Here is a 20490-nt window from a genome sequence, read left to right on the forward strand (position 1 = left end):
TTTCTACGTGCTGCTTCCTGGCTGAACTTACTTTCTCAAGATGAACCTATTTCTTGACATCCCGCATGAGAACCAAGCTGGTGTAAGTCTTGTGGGGGTAGATTTACAAAAGAATAATCAGACATCCAAATTCAATGGGTAATCAAGCAACTGGTCACAGAAGCAAGGTCGCTCTGCTCTAGTTTGCCTTTTAATCAGCTCCATTTTTCTACCTAGTTATTATGTTTTTATGCTTCTGTCCTCTCTACACTCTTTGATCTCATAGACTGAAGAAGAATGTGCTCAAGGAGCCATGGAGCTGGCTTCCCACTTGCACCTTTCATATGAAAGAGAGTTTAAATCTGGCAAAACAAAGTATGTCACAGCCTCCCAGTTTAAAATCTCATTTTCTGTATTACCGTCTTGTCATTAACCCTGCAAGATGGACTATAGTAAGAACTCACTCTTAAATGCAGCACACTACACATGCTGGACATCTGATGTTCGTTCTCCTAGTACTAATATGGAAAACTTTCTTGGACTCCCCTTTTCTGATCTGCGTCAGTGAAAACAGATAGAAACAGAACTGTAAGTAAGACCAATAACCCTGGTGTGAAGATGATGAGAAAACTTCACTTGGGAAGTGACTAAATCTATAGCCATGCTAAAAAAGATGGAACTGTACTTGCTTGACATGAAGCTGAATTTGGCCTCTCTGTGTAAAACTGAGCAGGTTAGAAAACTGCAATTCCAGACAAAACACCAGCAGTCAGCGATGTGTAAGTAAGAGCTGGGGAAAGAGCATGCTTCCTGCACACAATAGAATATACTCTGGCATAGGCAAGTAGTAACAGGCAGCAAGCCATGCTGCTAATCCTTTAGCATCAGGATAATGCCATGCCCTGGTGCATAAAAGTTTCTAAATGCTGACATTGCGGTGACATTTAGAAGGCTCTTAAAACGCCTCTAAAATCATTAGGCCTAATTCTGCTTGCAATTATGTTATTTTAAGTTCAGAGTTACTGCACTGACTTCAAGGCAGCTAATTCGGATTTACATCTCTCTAGTTGGTCCATTATTTCCTGTATTGTTTCCAGTTGCATGAAATCATCTGTGCACGTCCTCTAAGGCTGCTGGAACCCTCTGTCCTCCCCAGCACTACATGATGCAATGAGCCTCTGACGGAGGAGGAGAGCCGAGAAGTCCATGTAGGGAAGCAGATAATTTCCTTTTGAGCAATGGATGCAAAAATAGCAGCTAATAAAAAGTCTTCAAACTGTGCCTTCAAACTGTGACAATTCAATACACACACCTACGAGGATGCCTTGACAAGCTGCTTGACTTCTCAGTAACTCTTTCTTGTTTTCTTTAGTGCAGCCTCCTCCAAACTCCCCCACGCAGGTATTCATCTCTGTAGTGACAGCTGAGACCTGCAGGTGTTTGCTGCTATTGCCCTTTCAGAACAGACAGACACTTGTTCCTCACTGTAAACATTTGTATTGTGGTGCTTGCCTGGCTAGTTACAGCCCAAATAATGATAAACCAGCCTTTCCTTTTTTTAGCCCTTTGCTGTCATGCATTAATTCTGTTTGCAAATAGGCATTTGATACTGGAAATAGCTTAAGTGAGATCACTCTCTGGTGATTATTTTACTAGCGCTATCTTTTAGCAAATGTTTCATACAGAGAGTCACCAGAAAAGTGTATTATGCAGTTGCCAGAAATACAGCACTATACAATATTAGGCTCACACACAAAAGAAGGACTATGCCTAGCTAGCAAGATGCTCTTTGCCATTTCACTAATACTAATGTTATTTCACTGTCTTCAAACTGCTACTCTGGGTTTGCTAAGCAACAGCGGAGATCAGAATCAGAACTGTTTGCTGAGGACTATAATACTCCCAAGTGTCAAAATGGTTTCTCAAAAAGGTTTTTGACCTTTTTATGTAGAGAGAAGGTCTGAAAGATGAGTATTTTTAAAATCATCCTGGAATAGTGAATTGTGTAATCTTTAGTTTTTCTGGAAGTCTTCCTGGGAGGCTAAGAAGTGTAATAACTTCTCACGTCTTAACTGAAAGCGCATGGGAACGCCGTGTTTTGAAAAGACACCCGTTCCCAAAATACTCACTTAACATTAACACTAACTAGAAGTGATCAAAACCCAAAACATTAAGAAACAAAGCCACAAAATCTAGGAAACTTCCTTACAAATCTTTCTCACTCCCTCAGCTGTTTATTTTTTTGGTACCATGATTCTATTTCTCTAGTTCTTTACTCACCACCAAATTAGACAAAACCTGAATTTTAATTTTTTTAAAAGCACCCCCAAAGAAGTTAAAAATGAAAGACAGTCAACAGTCTTTCTCAACCACTAGAGGTACAAAATATGCCAGTATGAACTGCAAGGTCATTCATTGAGGGATTGAAACCAAAAACTTCAAAAGAAAGGGATGTTCTTCATTTGGAAGGAATGGAAGATGAGAATGGCCTAGGGCACTGTTTGACAGTACAGAGACTGTGTGCCAGTGACACAGTTTATGTGAGTCTAGGATGGCCTGTGCGGCACGTTTGTATTGGAGGCTGGGAAGCACCTCTGGTCCAAGAACGGGCAAAATCTCATTTGGAAAACACTGCTCACAGTCCTACTGATGTCTGTACCAGAAAGAGACACCAAAACTGCTGTTTCACACACTGAAAGTCACGGGAGAAGGCTACTATGAGGAGAAGAAAAATGAAGAACCTGTTCTCCTGAGAGTATGCCTTCTTTAACCCTCCAAAATAGTCTGGGAGGGGACAGAAGTACTTTTTCTAAATACACTTGAGACGTAAAGGCTAGGAAGGGAAAAGAATAATGTGATCAACTAGGTGCACATTGGTCATGAGTTAATTCAGGTTGCTGATAAAAAAGAAAATTTGCAGCCATTAGGACAGTCTTCCGGGGAAACCCTGGCAGCAGTATCCTACTTATTTGCAACATCCAGTTTGATGGAAGTGGCTGCATGACAGGATAGGAGTGATCCTGGAGTTTAGAAATTCAAGCTTCAGAGACACAGGACTGCTGCTATCCAATTTTGTGGTATACCTGAGAGACATTTGAGAAGCAGCCTGTCAGAGTTTCTGCAGGCTGCTCCATATTCATTTATGTAACTGAAGTCTTTCTTCAGGACTTGTGTTGGTCGCCTGCATTTTTGTTTCCCCTCTTGCTGTATAATCTGGCGCTGGGTCAGCTTTGGTTCCCACACTGCTCTGAGGTGCTGAGGACAGGCGACAGGGCCAGATGGGCTCTGAGGGGCATCACCAGACCCCTGTAATGCCACGTTAAGACTGGTGCAGCTGGCTCCTGCACTCATAGCATTACACAGTTTGCCAGCTCAGAAGGTAATTTGCACCAAGACAGACTGATGGGGATTGCTGTCACCTCCTGTTGTGTGTCGGGAATGAGTGACTTCCTAAGATCTCTCAGGAAATTTTGCCAAACTTAATTTCTCTTTAGGGGCCTAGGACACTGCTGATATGCTTGACATCTCCTCCTTTTTTCCCCAGCAGACTGAAATTTTTATGGGGTTTGGTGCCTTATATAGAAGGGTCTAAAGTGTTAATGAGTGTTGGAGTTTTCCATGTGGTTTGAGGAAGTCTGAGGTTCCTGTAGCTCCTCCTACCCTTAACACCTACTTCATGGCTTCCTGCAAGAGTGGAAGGCTTGGGCTCAGCAAGCTATGTTGCTTCTTCCAATCATACATGCTATGCTCTCTATAAATAGCAAAACATGGTACAAAATACGCAGAAGATTTTAAAGAGAAACTGGGTCACTGGACTTTAAACTGAAACACATCCTCTTGGTGTTCTGCCCCATATGTGCCAGAAGTGGAGGAAACTAATTTGAGAGTTATGAACTTCTCTATCCCTTTGGGGCAAGCTGGGCCTAAAGGAAGATGGATCCATATTCCATAACTAATATCCCCAGACTTCTGACAGATCCTTGCACGGTTTGTATAAGCAGAAGAAAGGAGTCCTTATTTTCCCCACTGTTCCTTGCGCAGTTGCATAAAGGCAAATAAGTCATACAATAGCTAAATAGGGATTACACAACTGAGCTCCATAAATCTAAATCAGAAACAGAGTCTCCATCCTGCACTGGACAAACATAAAAACGTGGAATGGTGAAATTCTAGTCCTAATGAAGTTAATGGCAAAGTTCTTGCTTACTCCAGTGAGATCACAGTTTCATCCAAAATCTTGGCTCAAGCCTGTAGTTGGCTGACCAAGCTGGATATTTAAAGCATATCCCTGTTAAGTTTTTTCCAAGTATTGGGATAAGACAACTTCTCTTCTTTTTTTTAAGCTTTTTGCTTATGATAAAGAAATGCAGAAAAGTATGTTAAGACCAAGTAGTGAGCAATCACTTGCAAACCTGAACTGGAAGCCTAAAAAGGGCCTGATATATTATCTCTGACTGCAAGAACAAATATTAGCAAAGTAGTTGTTCCTGTGCTTCAGTGTCAATACTTTAAGCCACTGAAAGCTGCTGCTGAGTCACACTACTTGGGTATTGGAGGGAAAGATGGGAAACCCTAACCTGTGGAGGTTGGAAGTCTAAACAACAAAAAACAGACATCAACAAAACAAATAAAAGTCCCTAATGAACCTGAGACCTAATCTCTGCAAGTTAAGTAACTTTGTGAAATGATCCACTGTGCTACAAGGACTGCAGTGCAGCAGAGTGTCACTGGAGCTGTTTGGCACACAGGCCAAACTAATTACCTGACAGTTGTTTTAGTTTGGCCTGGGGTGGACAGCAGTGCTGGGTAAGAAAAGCCACTGCCATTTCTACATGTCCCCGGGCTCATCTGGTCTGACTACTGAAAACTATTGCTGTTACACTGAATGCCAGCATGTACACCAGGGCTCCCTCCACCCACAAGATTCCTGCCTGATGAAAAAGAAAGGAAAAAAGAACGGAGGAGAAAAAGGAAAGCTTGTGCAATCAGGGCCACACATCACATGTATTCCCAGTCCAAGGGTTATTTCTCTCCCCCTCTTCCCTGAAGCATCTCTTAACAACTGAGCTGATATAACGCAGAATGTCATTAACAGTCTAACAGTGAAAAAGGACTGGGGATCATCCTTATCTTACAGAAACAAGCTATAAATAATCATCTTGGGCAAATCTAACATACTGACAGGGTGGTAGGATCCCAAAAAACTGATTCCAGTGTATTAATAAACACAAATGCTGCACCATTTCTTGCAGAGCTTTTTGGAGCTGTGTAAATCCTTCCAACAAACATCAGATAAAGCTGTCAAGGTTGAGGAAGAATTGCTTCTATGTATGTGATTAAGCATGAGCCGTTAAAAAGACTTAGCCTGCCATAAACAATTAGGTATGGTAGGGCAGTGCCAGGTCAGTGCCATCCCAGTGTCACTGCTGACAGTTTCATTACTTAGGCTTGCCACAGATATAATTCTCCAGGCAACTGTCTGGAAAGTCATCAGAGCCTTCACTGTTTCATGACCAGCTTCTGACCAGCCCACATATGGCCCAAGCAGGGCAGGCCAAAACCTCACAGGCTCAACTGTAACTTGCAACGTTTATCACTGTGAAATGCAGTGGCATGGCAAGCTGTGGCTTAGTCCCTCCTCTGCACCAGCTAGAAGCCAGCTGGAACATGAGGGGCCAGAGAAATGGTCCTTCTTGGTTTTCTCACTGTGCAGAACAAGTGACTACCCAACTGTAAGTTTCACATGCATCCATCATACTGCAATCTTACACCACCAATTTGGATGGAGCCATGCTACTTTACATCTTCATTCATCCCCTCTGGCACTTGTCTACCTCTTTCTCTCTTCTTGTGTCTTTTACTAACATCTCTCTACACTTACCTTTCCTGCCTCATTCGTCCCACCTCTCACATCTATGACTGCACCTTCTTCACACTACTCCTTCTTTCTTCTCCTTTATGACACCCTGGACCTCACAGATCCTCCCTTGGCCTCAAAGAAAGTGATGAAGAGGGAGAGAAGAAGGAAAGAAGAGTGACTCTGTATAAGAGGCAGTGAAAAATGCAGTGTAGCCCTGGAATGAGGTCCTTTGAGAAGTACTCAAGGACTACTCAGGTTACCCAGATTTCCTTTGGTGAACCCCTGCTTTCTCCAGGTCTTGTTCTAAATTTGTGCTTCATTGAGTAATGCTTTGATTGAGTGCTTATGTGTAAGACTCAAGGATTAGACACAGAGGTACATGAGCAAGTGAGACGATGCCACAGTCAGTACACTGTCACATGCCTATGCCAGGCCTCAGTCGTCCCCAGGAAGCCCATATGGTTACTTAGCTTCCATCCCTTTTTGCAGATAGTTTTTCTGCAGCAGGGAGATATCTTTTTTCCCAAAAATAAGCAGAACATTGATTGTTCAAAAATGCTGCCTCTGATTATCAAGGCCTTTGCAAACACTTACTGTTAAGCAGGGACATTCATACTTAAGCGTAATGACAAACATGGTAAACAAATCCAATCTCACTGAAGTACAGAACAGAGATAGACCTCCAGGCCCAGTAAGTATTGCTCGTACTTCACATGCAAAATCAAGAAACCCTGGCCTTTGGTGCTCACTGGTGTCCTTGCAAACACAAACAGAGGCAGCGATTACCATTCTGCATATTTTTCCAAGTTCTGAAGTGCAGTCATGATTGTTTTACATTGACCAAATAGCTTGCATTGTCAAGTTTCCAAAACAACAAAATAGAAGAGGAATCTGGCTTGTGTTTACTGAATACTAGGTTTGCCTTTTGAAAGAAAAGACAAAGAACAGAGGACACTTACTTCTCAGTGGTTAAGCTGAAACAACACTCAACAGTAATTCTTGTGTGTAGCTTCCTCTGCCCTGTCCAGCCTCAGCTGGGACGTAGAGACAATCTCTTTCTGGGCATCCCACAAACACTGACACTGAGGTGATGCTCTCCTTTATGGACACAGCAGCCCAAATTGAGTGGCTAAAAGGAAGAAGCCTTCATTTTGCCTGTAAGGAATTCACTGGCAACAAGTCGTGTGAGACGCAGATACAGAAAATGTGCTTAAAGATGATGAGTGGCTTATCTTGTAGGATAAACAGGGTTTACAAACCAATGGTTTGGCCACAGATTGCCTTCCCCAAGCCACAAACACCTAATAGCTTCAGTTCCAAACACAAAATCACAAATGTAGTAGCAAACCGCAAATGCTGTCAACTACATAACCTGCCACATAGTACAAAGACAATATCAACAACAGTAATTAATGTACACAGTCCTGCTTATCCTAGCATTCCTAGAAGCCCTTTGCAAACTTCAGAGATCATTTTATGGCAACTAAGCTCAGGGAAAACAGCCTGTGCCAGAATGAACAAGCGCTTTTACCCACCACAAAACAACTCTTCAATCATAAGCAGTAGGACTAAAGACCTAGCTTAAGGCACGAAAAACTTACTGGCAGCCTTTCAGGTGCTGAGTATACAACAATTTCTCACCTAGTCTCTTCCTGAGGAAAGTAACTGGTTCAGTGCTGCTATCCAGTACTTACACTTCCTCTATTAAACCGAAATATTATACTATAGCCATAAGTTAAAATTTCCTTTATAAAAACATATTTTAATAACTTCAAAGTGTTGGGCCAAATTTGATTACCCACTCTTCCTTTTTATCTACTGCTGCTTCTTCTTCACGAAGACCAAGCAAACACACAAAACTTCTGCCCAGAGAAAAAGACCTTTCTGTGATTTATTATTAGAATATAAAGCCAACATATATAACAACAGGACATGCCAATCTTACTCTGATTAACTCTCTCCAAATGCACCAAAACTTTGTAACTCAAAACCAGGTTCTCCATATGCCAGTCTCTAAATTACCTGACAAACAGATGGTCAAGTGTAAAAGCAGAATCATTCACATCAATGTGGTAAGATGGCTGAACAAGACCTAGGATATGACCAATTACAGCAGTTCACTTACCCTATAGTAGTCCGTGCTGTACACATCTCTAGACATCCCAAAATCCCCAATCTTCACCAGTAGGTTCTCACCAACCAGACAATTCCGGGTGGCAAGATCCCGATGCACGAAGTGCTGTGATGCCAGGTAAACCATACCAGCTGCAATCTGCTGGGCAATGTGAAGCATCTGGGATTGGGTCAGCTCAGCAGGACGGTTGCCTTCTGACATCAGTACTGCATCTGGTCCATGTGCCCTGCACCAAAACACAAGCTAATTAAGTGATAGGCCGCTTCTAAGCTGGAGAGTTGAAAGGCATTAGTGAGCCTAAAACCACACAACCGACTCTCTCAAATATAATAACAAAACCGGCTACAAATTCATTGGTGAAATAGGGGAAAATTTGTATCTTGGCTTTTTTCATTTACTGTTTTCCTTCGTTGTGTGAAAGACAGGTGGCGTGAAAGGCATTACACAACAGGTGATATATTACTCACGGAAATAAGGCACATGCGTTCATAATACCCCTCTATCTGAAACCACCACCTTTCTCCTGTTCCATTCTAGTAATCTTTTCTGGAGAAAGGCTGGCAAATGTAGCTGTTTGGTAACTGAGGAAAACCCTAACACTCTCTAAGAGTGAAACGCAATAGAGTGAAAGGCAATGAACTGGCATGGATAGCATCACTTTTCCTATGACCAGCATTCCTTGATTTCTACAGGGAGACAGGCCATTGACCCTTCCATCATTTCTTAAAGAACAAAGAACTAACTTCCTCCTGAGACACCATCTGAGAAACACAGGCAGCCATTTTATATTTACACTTCTAATTTCCCATCCGAATGCACAGGAAACCATTTCTGGTTATTTCATCACCAAGGGTGAGTCCTCCCTGAGATGGGAATTCTTGACAATAGGAAGAGGACACAAAACACACACTATTTGGAACAATTAAACAGTTTCAGAAATACAAGCTTTTCAAGACCTAGGAAGTCCCTAAGATGCAATAATCAACTGATTAATGAGAAACTTGTACAGACTCCAGCAGAAGGAGAGCCATTTTGCATTTGGAAAGTCCAGCGAAGTACTGGAACACATGTGCTTCACCCATCTTAACAATGCTAGCTCTGATAGACACATGTAACATCCTAGTATCTTGAAGGTACAGATATAAATATTCCTACACACAACATTTTATAGTAAGCACTACTAGCTAATCCTTATCCAATTAATGAGGTCATCTGGGAATCATTCCTCATCTGATACACTTAATAATATTCAGAATATCCCCTTCCATCCATTCCATTGTTCTGTGCTTTCTGAAGCCTCTTTTATTCCATTACTGCAGACTATTCTTTCTGAGAGACCACCTCTCCTCTTCCCTCCTCAACTTTTTTTTTTTTGAAAAATACTCCAGAAATTATTTTTATTTTCTCTTAAAAGTTCTTCCTTCCTATAAAGATGAGTTTCAGAGAATCACCTTTCTAATCAATAGAGGTGAGGCCTTAATGCATCCCTAGAGGAAGGGCACAGGAGTTTGGAAAAGAGTTGCAAATTAATCAAAATCTGTGAGATCAAATCTGACACTACCTATTAGAAATATGATATTAAAATTGCCCCAAGGGAAGAGCTTCATGAGCAAAGTGACAGATGAGAGAAAAACGAAGTAGGTGCGTAGCACTGCTGGAACTGCATCTGGTACCAGGCGAAGAAGCTCTCTGCCACAGGGTACATACAGGCAGCCATTCAGCTGGTCTGGGTTGGGGTGGCGGAAAATGGGAGGATATGAAATGTCCTCTGAAGACTCACAAGCAAATTCCTGTTGAAAAGCACTCTACCTTTTCATTCCATGGATTTTTTTAATGACTGCTGTCAGACATGAATCTCTGAGTCACTAAATTAGAGAACTCTTCATCTTTCGCTAGCCTCCTTGAGGACATGGTCTGTATCTAATGAAACTTTTGGATTTTCCTTAACGCTCCATCCACCTTGCTTGTCCTCTCGGTGCTGGCTGTAAATGAGGCACTCCTCAACAGCCAGGAACATTGACACAGATTTCTTTGGATTCACATCAGTCTCCACTAGCTGGAACAAGCACAGGGCAGGCATGACTTTGAGGCTTTAGTTAGAGATCTGAAACAGCCTTTCGCTGCATGCAGACAGCAAAGCTCTTTTGGGTTAAATTTGGGATTCGTTTTCCCCCGCCAGCCTTTGGTGGCGCTGCAGGGTAAGGAATGGGGGCTGCCACAGCCGCCCCGACGGACCCCGGCTCTGCAGCACCAGCTGCAGCAAACGGGAGGGGAAGGACAGATTGGAGCTTAGGTTTAACAGCTTGTTCCAGCATAATCATTTTACGTTCTAAAGACAAGGGCTGATTAATAATTTAAAAAAAAGGGAAGACCTAAAGTAGGAAATACACCATCTGCTGAACTACCTTTCTGTACTATAAGTCAAAATCAGAGTTACGAGGTAAGAAAATGCCAATCAAAAAGAATTAAAGCGTAATTATTTCTTATGAAATCACAAATTATTTCTTATCAGCTGCGAAACTGGTTTATTCTAATGGAAATTCAACGTTCTGAAGGAGTACCGGGATGGCAACTCAGGAAACTACAGTTCTCTCCCGATCCATGGCAGAGGTCCCAGCAGCCAAATGTAAATGCCCCGACAGGGCTCCGACAATATGCTTAAATCCTCTGCCAGAGAGACAGTCAGTCTGGGGAAAGTAGTAGTGTTTGCTCTGCATCCCCAGTTCAGGTCCCAGTCTCCCTGCCAAAACGGGCAGCCCTGCTAATAAGGGAGGATGCTAGTTGATGTCATTTGCTTTTACGGTATGGCTAGCTGTTTAGCGGAGATTAGAAAGGTAGCAAACTCATCTCACAGAGGCTAGCAAAAATGCATAAATGATGACACCAGCAGTCACTAGCCATTTCAGTCAGATAGAAAATCTGAACCCATTTAAAGGGACGTCAGTTTTGATTGTTTCACAGCTTTGTCATGGATATCTTTCCAAAATGCCGATACCCCTACTTATCTTCAGCCGGAGAGATCTCAGTACATTGAAATGCCTTTGTGATATCCTTTGATGAAAATGACATAGAAGACCTTGAAAGAACAGTCCCTTATGCAAATGCCTTTTTTACATAGGCGCAAAAACTGTCTCTAAAGTGCTTATTTTTATGTCAATGGGTGCAGGCTAGTGGAAACAGCACACACATAAGGCCACTGTTTGTAACTCCCTGGTTCATGAGTTACCTATTGTTCTGAACTTTAGATATCATCTCTTTATTTATGACTGCTTCACTGCCAAATTTCAGTTTCTGACGTACATTCCTGAATAGCTTTATGAAATAAAGCCCTAATCCAGGCTCCAAGATGTAGCATTTTCCATTGCACTGAAGCTTCCATGGCTCACAGTTTTCTTGCTTCAGATTAATAGCAGTCTTTCCAACACACTGAGAGGAGGGAAGAGAAAAGGGGTTAGATCTCAAAAGCTCTTAGACACCTACAGAAAGCAATAGGTGTTGAGTGGGATCTTCCCAAGTGCTACCAGAAAGCCTGCAAGAAAATTATTCCTACTGTAAGAGTTATAACCAAACATTTCAGAATACACTGAAATGTGTTGGAAACAGTATTTCTTTGGTGCTCATTTGTTTGGTGCAAAGCATAAGACTTCACTTAGTGGTACTTCCAAATAGGCAAAGAAACAATGAGTCCCACATTCCAGTACAGAACACAAGAGCTGCATAGACTTGCACTCCTAAGTGTTGGCATATTCCAGTTGTAGTAGTTCATTTGACGTTAAGTACCAGCAACACCTACCTTCTCTGCCCACTTCTGGCTCAGCAACACAACGTGTGTTCATGGATTTACCTGAGGAATTTGTTAAGATCTCCGTGCTTCATATACTCAAAGACCATGATGAGTGGATCACCCTCGACACAGACACCATAGAACTTGACGATGTGCTCGTGTTGCAGGTTAGTTAGCAGCTCTGCCTCGCGGTGGAAGTCTTTGCGGGCATTGTCGCTGGCATCCTTCAGCGTCTGGCAGAGAAAAAGAAAATGTAAGGGAGGGGAGATGTTCGCAGAAAGTAGCAAAGATGTGGGATGGCACTGTAAGGGTATGATAAGGACACCTGACTGCAAGAAGCATGGAGGAAGTACTTTCTTAATAACTTTTTTAGAAATTTAGATGTGATGTTTAAGTGCAATTAAATCATGGCAGTACAATTTTCATTCTCCTGCCACGTGTCATCCCAAATAACGATTTTTCTTGTAAGAGGATTTAGGAATACTCATGATCTTACTGTGCCAAGTGTTTCCCAAACACAGAACAAATAAACTGATCTTACCCAAAAAACATACTAGTACACAGCTGGTTCGTAACCTTTAGCATTTAACTCGGGTGAACCCTAGTATCCTTACGGTATTTACCTTTCTTGTAAGTTCTTTAAATAAAACTCTGCTTGCTTAAAATACGCAGATGCATTCTTCATGTACTATTAATGTCGCTGTTGCTCATCTTGGCCCCTATGGTGTGCTATACATTAGGTAGATTTATACAAGGGTATGTCCCTGGACTAGAATTTAAAACCTGAGACTTCAGCCAGAAACTCCTTTGAAATTCAGTAAATCTACTCACATGCCGAAGATTAAGCATATGTATAAGTAACTGGAGGATGAATGCTAAATTGATAGTCAGAGAGGAAGTAGATGCAGACCAGAATTCTGGGGTGTCATTTCTCATCCCCTTTTATTTATACAGCTCTAAACTCTTGCGTATTTTCATTCTGAAGGAAATATATCAACACTGGATCAAACAGGAGACTTAAATGTTGCATAATGAAATAACGCTAATTTAACTGCCACACATAGGCAGTTTCACATCTCTTCTTAAGAACTACACTTCCTGGGCAAGAAAACACTTTCATGCACTAAAAAAAGCAAATTCTGACACCAATTAAATGAGGAATAATTATAATTGACAATAAACCACTACTAGGCTCTACCTTCAAAAGGTACAGTGGTTGCACTATACTAATTCAAACCATATTTTTAAAACAGTAAGAGAAAGATAGCAGGTTACCAATGTTCACAAATTATTATTCACAGAAACTGATGTCTGGGCTCCGTACCTCTGGATTTTAACTACACTTAGACTTAATACAAAGGAAGTTACAAAAACAAAAGTTGTGGAATTGTTCTAACTAAAGATGCATTTTCCTGGCCATCTAGTCACTTTATTTTCTACCCTGAATTCATATACAGAGCATCAGAACAGACACAGAACCAGTTAACATCATGCAATCATTCTGCCAACAAACTCAGTTTTTAGCTGCAGTAGTCACGGTTTGCTCAAGCTTTTTTTTTTTTTAACAGAGACAATTCTGGCCACTTTTCTAGTATTATACGCATGCATGTGTGAAGAAGGGACTAAAAGACGACTGTCAGAGAAAACACTTGCTTTACTTGTGAAACTGCAATCATAGGTCTTGAAAAATGAACAATCACCATAGTAAGGTTCAGATGGGGGGACAAGGAGCAGGGCAGACTGGATAGCCATCTACCAAGTTCAGGGGCTTTTCCCTGTAGATTTCAGGCTCTATGGATCCTAGAGGCAATAGAAACCACTCATGCCACAGATGTTCTTTCCCTCAGGGACTCACTGATGAATCTCATGTGTCTTCAGGTTCAGAATCCTTCTTCCGCAAGTTTTACCAATAATGATGCAACAAGGTTACTGCATCACCAAAGCTTCACAAGCTAGGATATATTAGTATACCCAGCTATATAATCCAAGGTGGCTATCTAATTGGCTCCCCACTATGGTCCCCACGCAATCACATCTAAACCAAGCGAGGATTGGAATTGAAATGTCTTCCAGCACTTCCGGGCTCTGGGATGATGCTTTAACACAGGCACCAACCCACGATCCAATCTACGCTACTTAATGAAATCACTGGGAAGAATTCTGTTGTCACTTGAGTTTCCTCTGGTGGTTTCATGTATAAAGCAATTGGACTGCTAATTCCTCTCAACAACAGAATTAGAAAAACAATTCATATAAAAACCATTTCTAAATAATAGCAACCTGGAAAAGAATTGACAGGGAGAAGCATAGGCTGATCCTCTTTCCAGCAGGCTCCTTCCCTGGAAAGACAGTAAAAATGCTGACAGCTCTGCCCTGTGAGGATGGCATATTGTATATTTCAGAAGACGCTTTTTATCTCACAGAAACAGCAAAATTATCATATGACAGAGCAGTTGCCATGGCAATTACACATTTTCTGTCAAACAGCAAAATGCGGAAAGGTCTAAAACCCAGGTAGAACTCAGGCAGGGTTTCTACTACTAAGGGGAAACTTGGATTTCTGTCACCCACCATTGCAGAACCCCTTTTTCATTATTTCATGCAGTGCACAGAATAGACACAATGCATGAGAGAGAGCTGACACAGTCAGGCAAGGAGGAGACTGTAAAGTGGAAAAATTAGTAAGTACGTAGAATTTACATAAAAATGACATTGACTACTGCATTTAGCTTGTTCTTAGTGCAAGAGAAAAAATAAAACCAAAATAAAACCATAAGAGCACAAAGAGTGGAAAAAGACATATTCATTATTATTATAATTACTGACAAGTGTTCCAAAGCCCTGCATACAAAACACTCTCACCAGTCGACAGGAGTTTTTCCTCAGTAGGAACTGAGATACACCCATATGTACTTTCCAACCACTCAGGCCAGCAGCTATGAAGGAGGGACACGCTCCCTCGGGCAACAGAGAGAACCCCTGGCTGTTACAGGAGCTCCACATCTGCTGAGTTCATCCATGTGACAGTCGGACTGCCATCCCATGCTTATTCTCCTCTACAGAGTCCTTGCCCAGGTATCGGCGTAACGTCTGGTCTCTGCAGACCTGTGCAAACCGCCAGCTCCTTAGTCCACCCCACCACCACAGAGCTGCATTCACAGGCAAGTCAGAGAAAGAGCAGGGGTATGCGGCTCTCACCAACATCAGTATGACTTGGTAATGAAACCCTCATGACAGCTGTACTTCATACTGTTTCAGCCTTCCCCTGGGAAATCCTTGCCACTGTCTGTCATCACCATAGAAGAGCTGAGTGGTATATTTCCTCAAGAAATGAAGGGGTGGTTTTGACCCTTCTCTGAACTGGAAGAGTTGGAAACCTTTGGTTCTCCTCTGCAGGTCCTGTGGAAATGTTCTTCACTTCACCACATAGCAGTCTGCTAGCTGAGAACAACCCTGGAGCAGCACAGAGTGCATCTCCCTCCAGCCTCCCAGGGGAGCCAGAGGCAGCTGCTAACCTGTGCTTTGACAGTCATCCTCACCTCCAGACCTCGCCAGGTTAAACTAGTGCAAGACTATGCCTGCCTATCCAATCCTATGAGGAGACAGTACCGATCCACGCCTAACAACCACTGTGGCATGGCAAAATGGCCCACAAGGAAATGGTAACTCTTCCTTGTTCCACCCTCTGTTCTCTAAAAGTGCCTGCAGCAAATGGTGTACTGAGACGATGTACAAACTCACCTGGGAGGGTAAGGCTAGTACAATGCCCATGCAACTAGGTTAAGCTCTCTGCTCACAGGGTTTGACCCACAGAAAGCATTTCCAAACACTCAGTGCTCCCCTCAAAAAGCCTGATGGTCAAAACAAATTTAAATAGATTGTCTTTCTCCTCTTCCAAGGAGCAAAAGCTCATGCACTTTGGGTTGTTTACGCTAAGCCTGATTTTGTATCTTCCCAGATTTTTCTGGGTCTCAGCTCCTCAATAATTTGCTGCAGCAACGTCAGCATTTTGGATACCAGCTGGCCGAAAAGGAGAAGGATGCCTGTTGAGTCAGAAGGAGTGATGCTCAGGACCAGGTGCAAACTGCGCAGTTGCCCAGAAGCCAGCAGGCACAGGCAGCCATCGAGGACCACCAGTCACCCTGATCCACCCCGTGCAGGTGAGACCCTGCCTCCTCGTTGCCAAAATCCCCCTGGCACCACCTTACTCCTCAACAAGCACCTATTCCCACTGGGCTCACTGAATCTATATCATGGAGACAAGTCTGCTGTGGTTTTGCTCACGGAGGTGAAGCTCTCTAAAGCCCTTGCTGTGTGCTGGGAGCAGCTGTCCTCTGCTGCTGGCATCCAAGTCTGCTCCTCTAAGGCTGAAAATAATTTTAAAAAAAAAATCACACATTTTCACTGGCAAATCTGTGCCCAGCGCTGGGGTCCAGACACAGATCTCTGGCTAGCTCTCTGCACACCGGTGAGGTCCCATCCCTTGACCTCCACTGTGACTGGAGGACACCTGTGAGCTACGGTTGGTACCACAGTGAAAGAGAGAAGCACCAGGCAACTAACCCCTCAGTTATATGGGGATCCATCCAATGGCACAGTTCACCAAAAAATTCTATCTTTGATGGCAGCTGGAGTCACATCTTCAAGACCTAATACGAGAAAACACAAAATGGGTATAACCTGTCCCCGGAGGTAATTCTTCCCACATCTGCCTGCAAGATCCTTATTAAGGACACTACAAAGAGTGGATTTGGTTAAAAAAAAAAAATAATAGTATGACAACTGCTCCAGAAAACTGATAGCTTTGTCATCTAAATCCATGGAGACATCTCTGCCTTTAAAGGCTGAATGCTCTTCCTTGTGTATTACACTGAGAAAGAGCAGCAGAAAGTGAGCGCGGTGCAGTGTTTAACAGCAGAAGTACTAGGCTCCATTTGGTCAGGACTTTCAAAGGGAGCAAGTGAATGGAAAGACTTTTATTTTGCTATCAAGCAGCTCCCTGAAGTGATAGAGAAAAGGCAATTTCCACTCTAGCTTCACCCAAATACAATAGAAAATTCATTCAGATCTAGTTTTGTCACCTCCTGTTTCTCGCTTTCTCCTGTCTACGATATATCCCTTCAGGGCTTAAATTTATGCTCACCAGTCAACGTGACTGAACAACTTCCAAGTAACCTTGGCAAACTCCCCCAAAAATGTTATTTTTGATGGACCAAGAAAGCACTCTACAAGTCCATACTCCTTTCGTGTTCTCTCACTACCAGATCCAAAACTCTATTTCTTGTTTCGAAATTCAAAAAGATGATCCACTCGATTTCTTTTATTGTATGGTTTGATCCAAAATGTACACATGGTTGCCTAACTGTGACTGGTCAGATAAAATTATTTTCTGATCTCTAGGCACAGCCCAAATTCTAAATGTGTATTCCCCCTGCATTTAATGAGATACTTCAAACACTGAACACCTTGTTCAGCTTTTGGCAGAACACTACAGATGGAGACAAGAGATTGTTGCCAGGGGGACTTTCCAAATTCTTAAGAGTACAGTTTCACCAATATTCTTTTCTAGTGTACATCCATAGCTGAGGTCAACAATCAACCTCAGCCCTTCTATTTTGGGGGGATGAAAAGGCTTGGTACGGTGAAGCAGGTTTGGTGTCCAAGCTCTGAGATCAAGCTGGAAATCTTCTTACTCCTTGGTAGATTCCTAATGTACCATGTAGTCTGTGCCCTTTAAGAGAACCAAACAAATCCCTTTTTTTTTGCCCCAGAAATGAGAGAACTATTCTGTATACTTGAAATTCCAAGGTTATGTCTGTTTTCATGTAGTTTCGTCCTCCTCTGGACTGTATTTTGGAAGAGTTGACCGGAGCTGTATAATCAAGAATCACTCCTCCAGGTCTGACATATCATGACTTCTGAATTTCCATACAGCCAGTGTTTAACAGCATATGACAGTATTATCCACAAGTTTGTTATAACATTCCTGGCAGCTATATTAATGACAATTACCCACAGATAATTTCAGTGGCTGACTAAAAGAATGGCACAATCCTGAAAAAGAAAGGCCTTCTTTGACTAGCAATTATACACATAACCTATTAACTTAGCTAGTAACAGATTATTTTTTTAGACCCACATATATGTCACATGTATTTTTAATGACCTAGACATTATTTTTCACTAATTATTTTTCAGATAGATCATAAAAGACTTTGCCCCTTTGTGACACAGTCTGTTTCCCCCCTTGTTGTCATGAAATTCAGCTCTCATTTTATAACCCACAGCAAGATCAAATATCGCATTCTCCTAACATTCCATTAGCCTTGTGAACCCTTCCACATATATCAGGGCAGTTACACTGGGCTACAGAATAGGCAAAGATGATCATTTACAAATAAAATAGCATTAGTTGCAACTATGAATTAATAATGGCAATCCTAGATTCTTTTACCTTCACTGCCACCAAGATCTTGTCCTGCTCGGGACAGAGGTTATAGCATTCTGCCAGGAAGACTTTCCCAAAGGCTCCTTCTCCCAGTTCTCTTTTGAGAACAATATTGTGGCGCTTGATGTGCTGCACAACTGTGAAGAGAAGACAAAATGGAGGTCAGAAGAGAGCTGCCAGGCCAGGATGGGGCGGTGTCCATCCTTATAGCCACATGGAGACAAGGTGGCCTGTACAGCAGGGTGCCTGTTGTGGAAGGAATCAAAGTGCCCAGGTGTCATTCCTTAGTGCTTTGTCCAAGAAGACCGAGTTAATACATTTATATTTGGAGATAAGCGCATTTGCTGGATAAGAAGACATGGAATTGAGAGTTACCTCGGAAAAGGCCATATATCATTGTGTTAGGATGACTGCTGCAGAGCACACGTAACAGCCAATGCTGCTTTTTTAAAAACATGAAAACAAAGAATCAGAAAACGAACCAAACCTTTCTCACACCACTTCTATTTTTATACCTCCAACAATAGCTGAACTGTCTCGTCCAAAGCCAAAAGGTTCTAAAATTAACCTAATCCAAGAAAACAAAATGTGCCCTCTTTCAAATCCAACTTACTCTCTGGTTCTCTTACCACTTGTTCAACTGCTTTCCCTCTCTGTACTATACTACAGTTACAATAAGACAGGAATTTCGTTCTCGCAAACATGATTTACAATATCGCTCTGAAGTAAAAGAAAGAAAAGATGGACAAAGGTTTTAGTCAGCATAATGGACAGAGCCTTAGCTGAATTGCTGCCCAATGTCAATTGATTCAGATATTAAAGTCCTTCAGCATTTTTGTTCAACTCATTTTACATTTTCCTTTCAGCAAAAGCTTCCATTAAAAGATTTAATATTTAAAAGACTGTACCAAATTTTGTAGAATGCATTATCAATTTGCAATGTTTAAGCTAAATAAGGCAGCTATAAGAGCAGTTTAACTGGCCAACTCAACAAGGTTGATAGCTTGTGTTGTTGGAATTGAACAAAATGGTCAGCATCTACTGATGAATTTAACCTTACTGCATTTAGCTGCTTTTGCGAACACTGAAATTTAGCCCTGCCCGGACAAAGCCTTTGCAACTTAAATCCTGAACACAGTGAAATAAAGAGCGGTGCACAGGCATCAGGCCAGCTTCTGCAAAGGAATGAATCTCACCTCAGCTGCTTAGCTGCATGGACCAGGACTGAACCCTGCCAATAATTTAGGTATATTTAGATGCAGACCAACCCCTGCCTCCTTGCCTGGCCACATGCTTGTTCCAAACTGGGTGACCACTTACGCAGAAACCAGTTTGCCTCCATTACTAAAAGATGGAAAATGGAGTGCTGCTGGTAACAGCAGTGGGGGGAAATGGCACAGCCTGTCCCCATTGCTGTCATGATCACTTGGAGAAAGGACCCACGGTCTACAAGAGAAAAATATGTGTGTCCCACACCCTGAGCTTATGGCGACGCGGCCCAAGTGCACTGCATATAAATGCGCTTCGTATCCATGTGTGTGCATGCAAGGGGAGCCCAGTGCTGGAGCGAGACAGGAGAGCGAGAGATGTCCCCAGGTGTCTCCATCATGAGTCTGCCAGACGGGCAGCACACCTGAGGAGCAGACCTCCATCAGACCCAGCTGGCACCTGCCAGAAATCCCCAGGCCAGCAGGCGAGCAGGCCCACCATGCCCTGGGAGGGGAGTGAGGAAAGCCGGCTTCTCCCCACGCCACACCAGACCCACCATGCTCCTGTCCCCACAGCTGTCAGCGGCAGGGGGGGCACTGCCCACCCCCTCCTCCAACGCCATGTGTCCTGGCAGAGCCCACACGTCCCATCAATAGCCGAGCACACATAAAATGAGATTGCATAGTACCAATGTTTTTCACTCGTGTCAAATTCTGGTCTAGTGTAGATTAAGTTTTATCGTCATGATACATTTATATGGGTACGCTTTGTTTGGCGAGCTACCCGAGCAGGTCCCCTGCAGTCAGTGGGAATTTGCTTTTTGTTCTCATTTCTCCTCAGCACTGGCTTTTCAAGTACAGCACAAAATGCAGTCAGCACAAGACAGGCCTGAAACAAAACACACCTCTTCCCCATGGACGCAAGTTAACCGGCATCCCTCGCCTCTGTTAATACCAGTCACAAGGCGGGCATGTGGGGAGGACCGCTGTCCCGGCGCGCCACCTGAGCATGTAGCATGGTATATCTCATGACCCGTGCTTTAAAAAACGCTTACCAATAAATGAGTGCTCCCCTCT

General features: G+C 42.7%; 1 protein-coding gene across 1 annotated transcript; it reads right to left on the bottom strand.

The window, feature by feature from the left end:
* Positions 1–7964: 7964 nt before the first annotated feature.
* LOC104160638 (BDNF/NT-3 growth factors receptor-like) lies at positions 7965–20036 on the bottom strand (the record flags this gene model as incomplete). Its single annotated transcript, XM_009698816.1, has 4 exons — positions 19874–20036; positions 18212–18342; positions 11818–11990; positions 7965–8199 (listed from the first exon to the last, which is right to left on the bottom strand). Coding segments are annotated over exons 1-4 (702 nt in total), but the record flags the coding sequence as incomplete, so codon positions are not given.
* Between the last annotated feature and the right edge of the window lie 454 nt (positions 20037–20490).

This window comes from Cariama cristata, unplaced genomic scaffold, assembly GCF_000690535.1.
Source record: "Cariama cristata isolate BGI_N322 unplaced genomic scaffold, ASM69053v1 scaffold31314, whole genome shotgun sequence".
Taxonomy (NCBI): domain Eukaryota; kingdom Metazoa; phylum Chordata; class Aves; order Cariamiformes; family Cariamidae; genus Cariama; species Cariama cristata.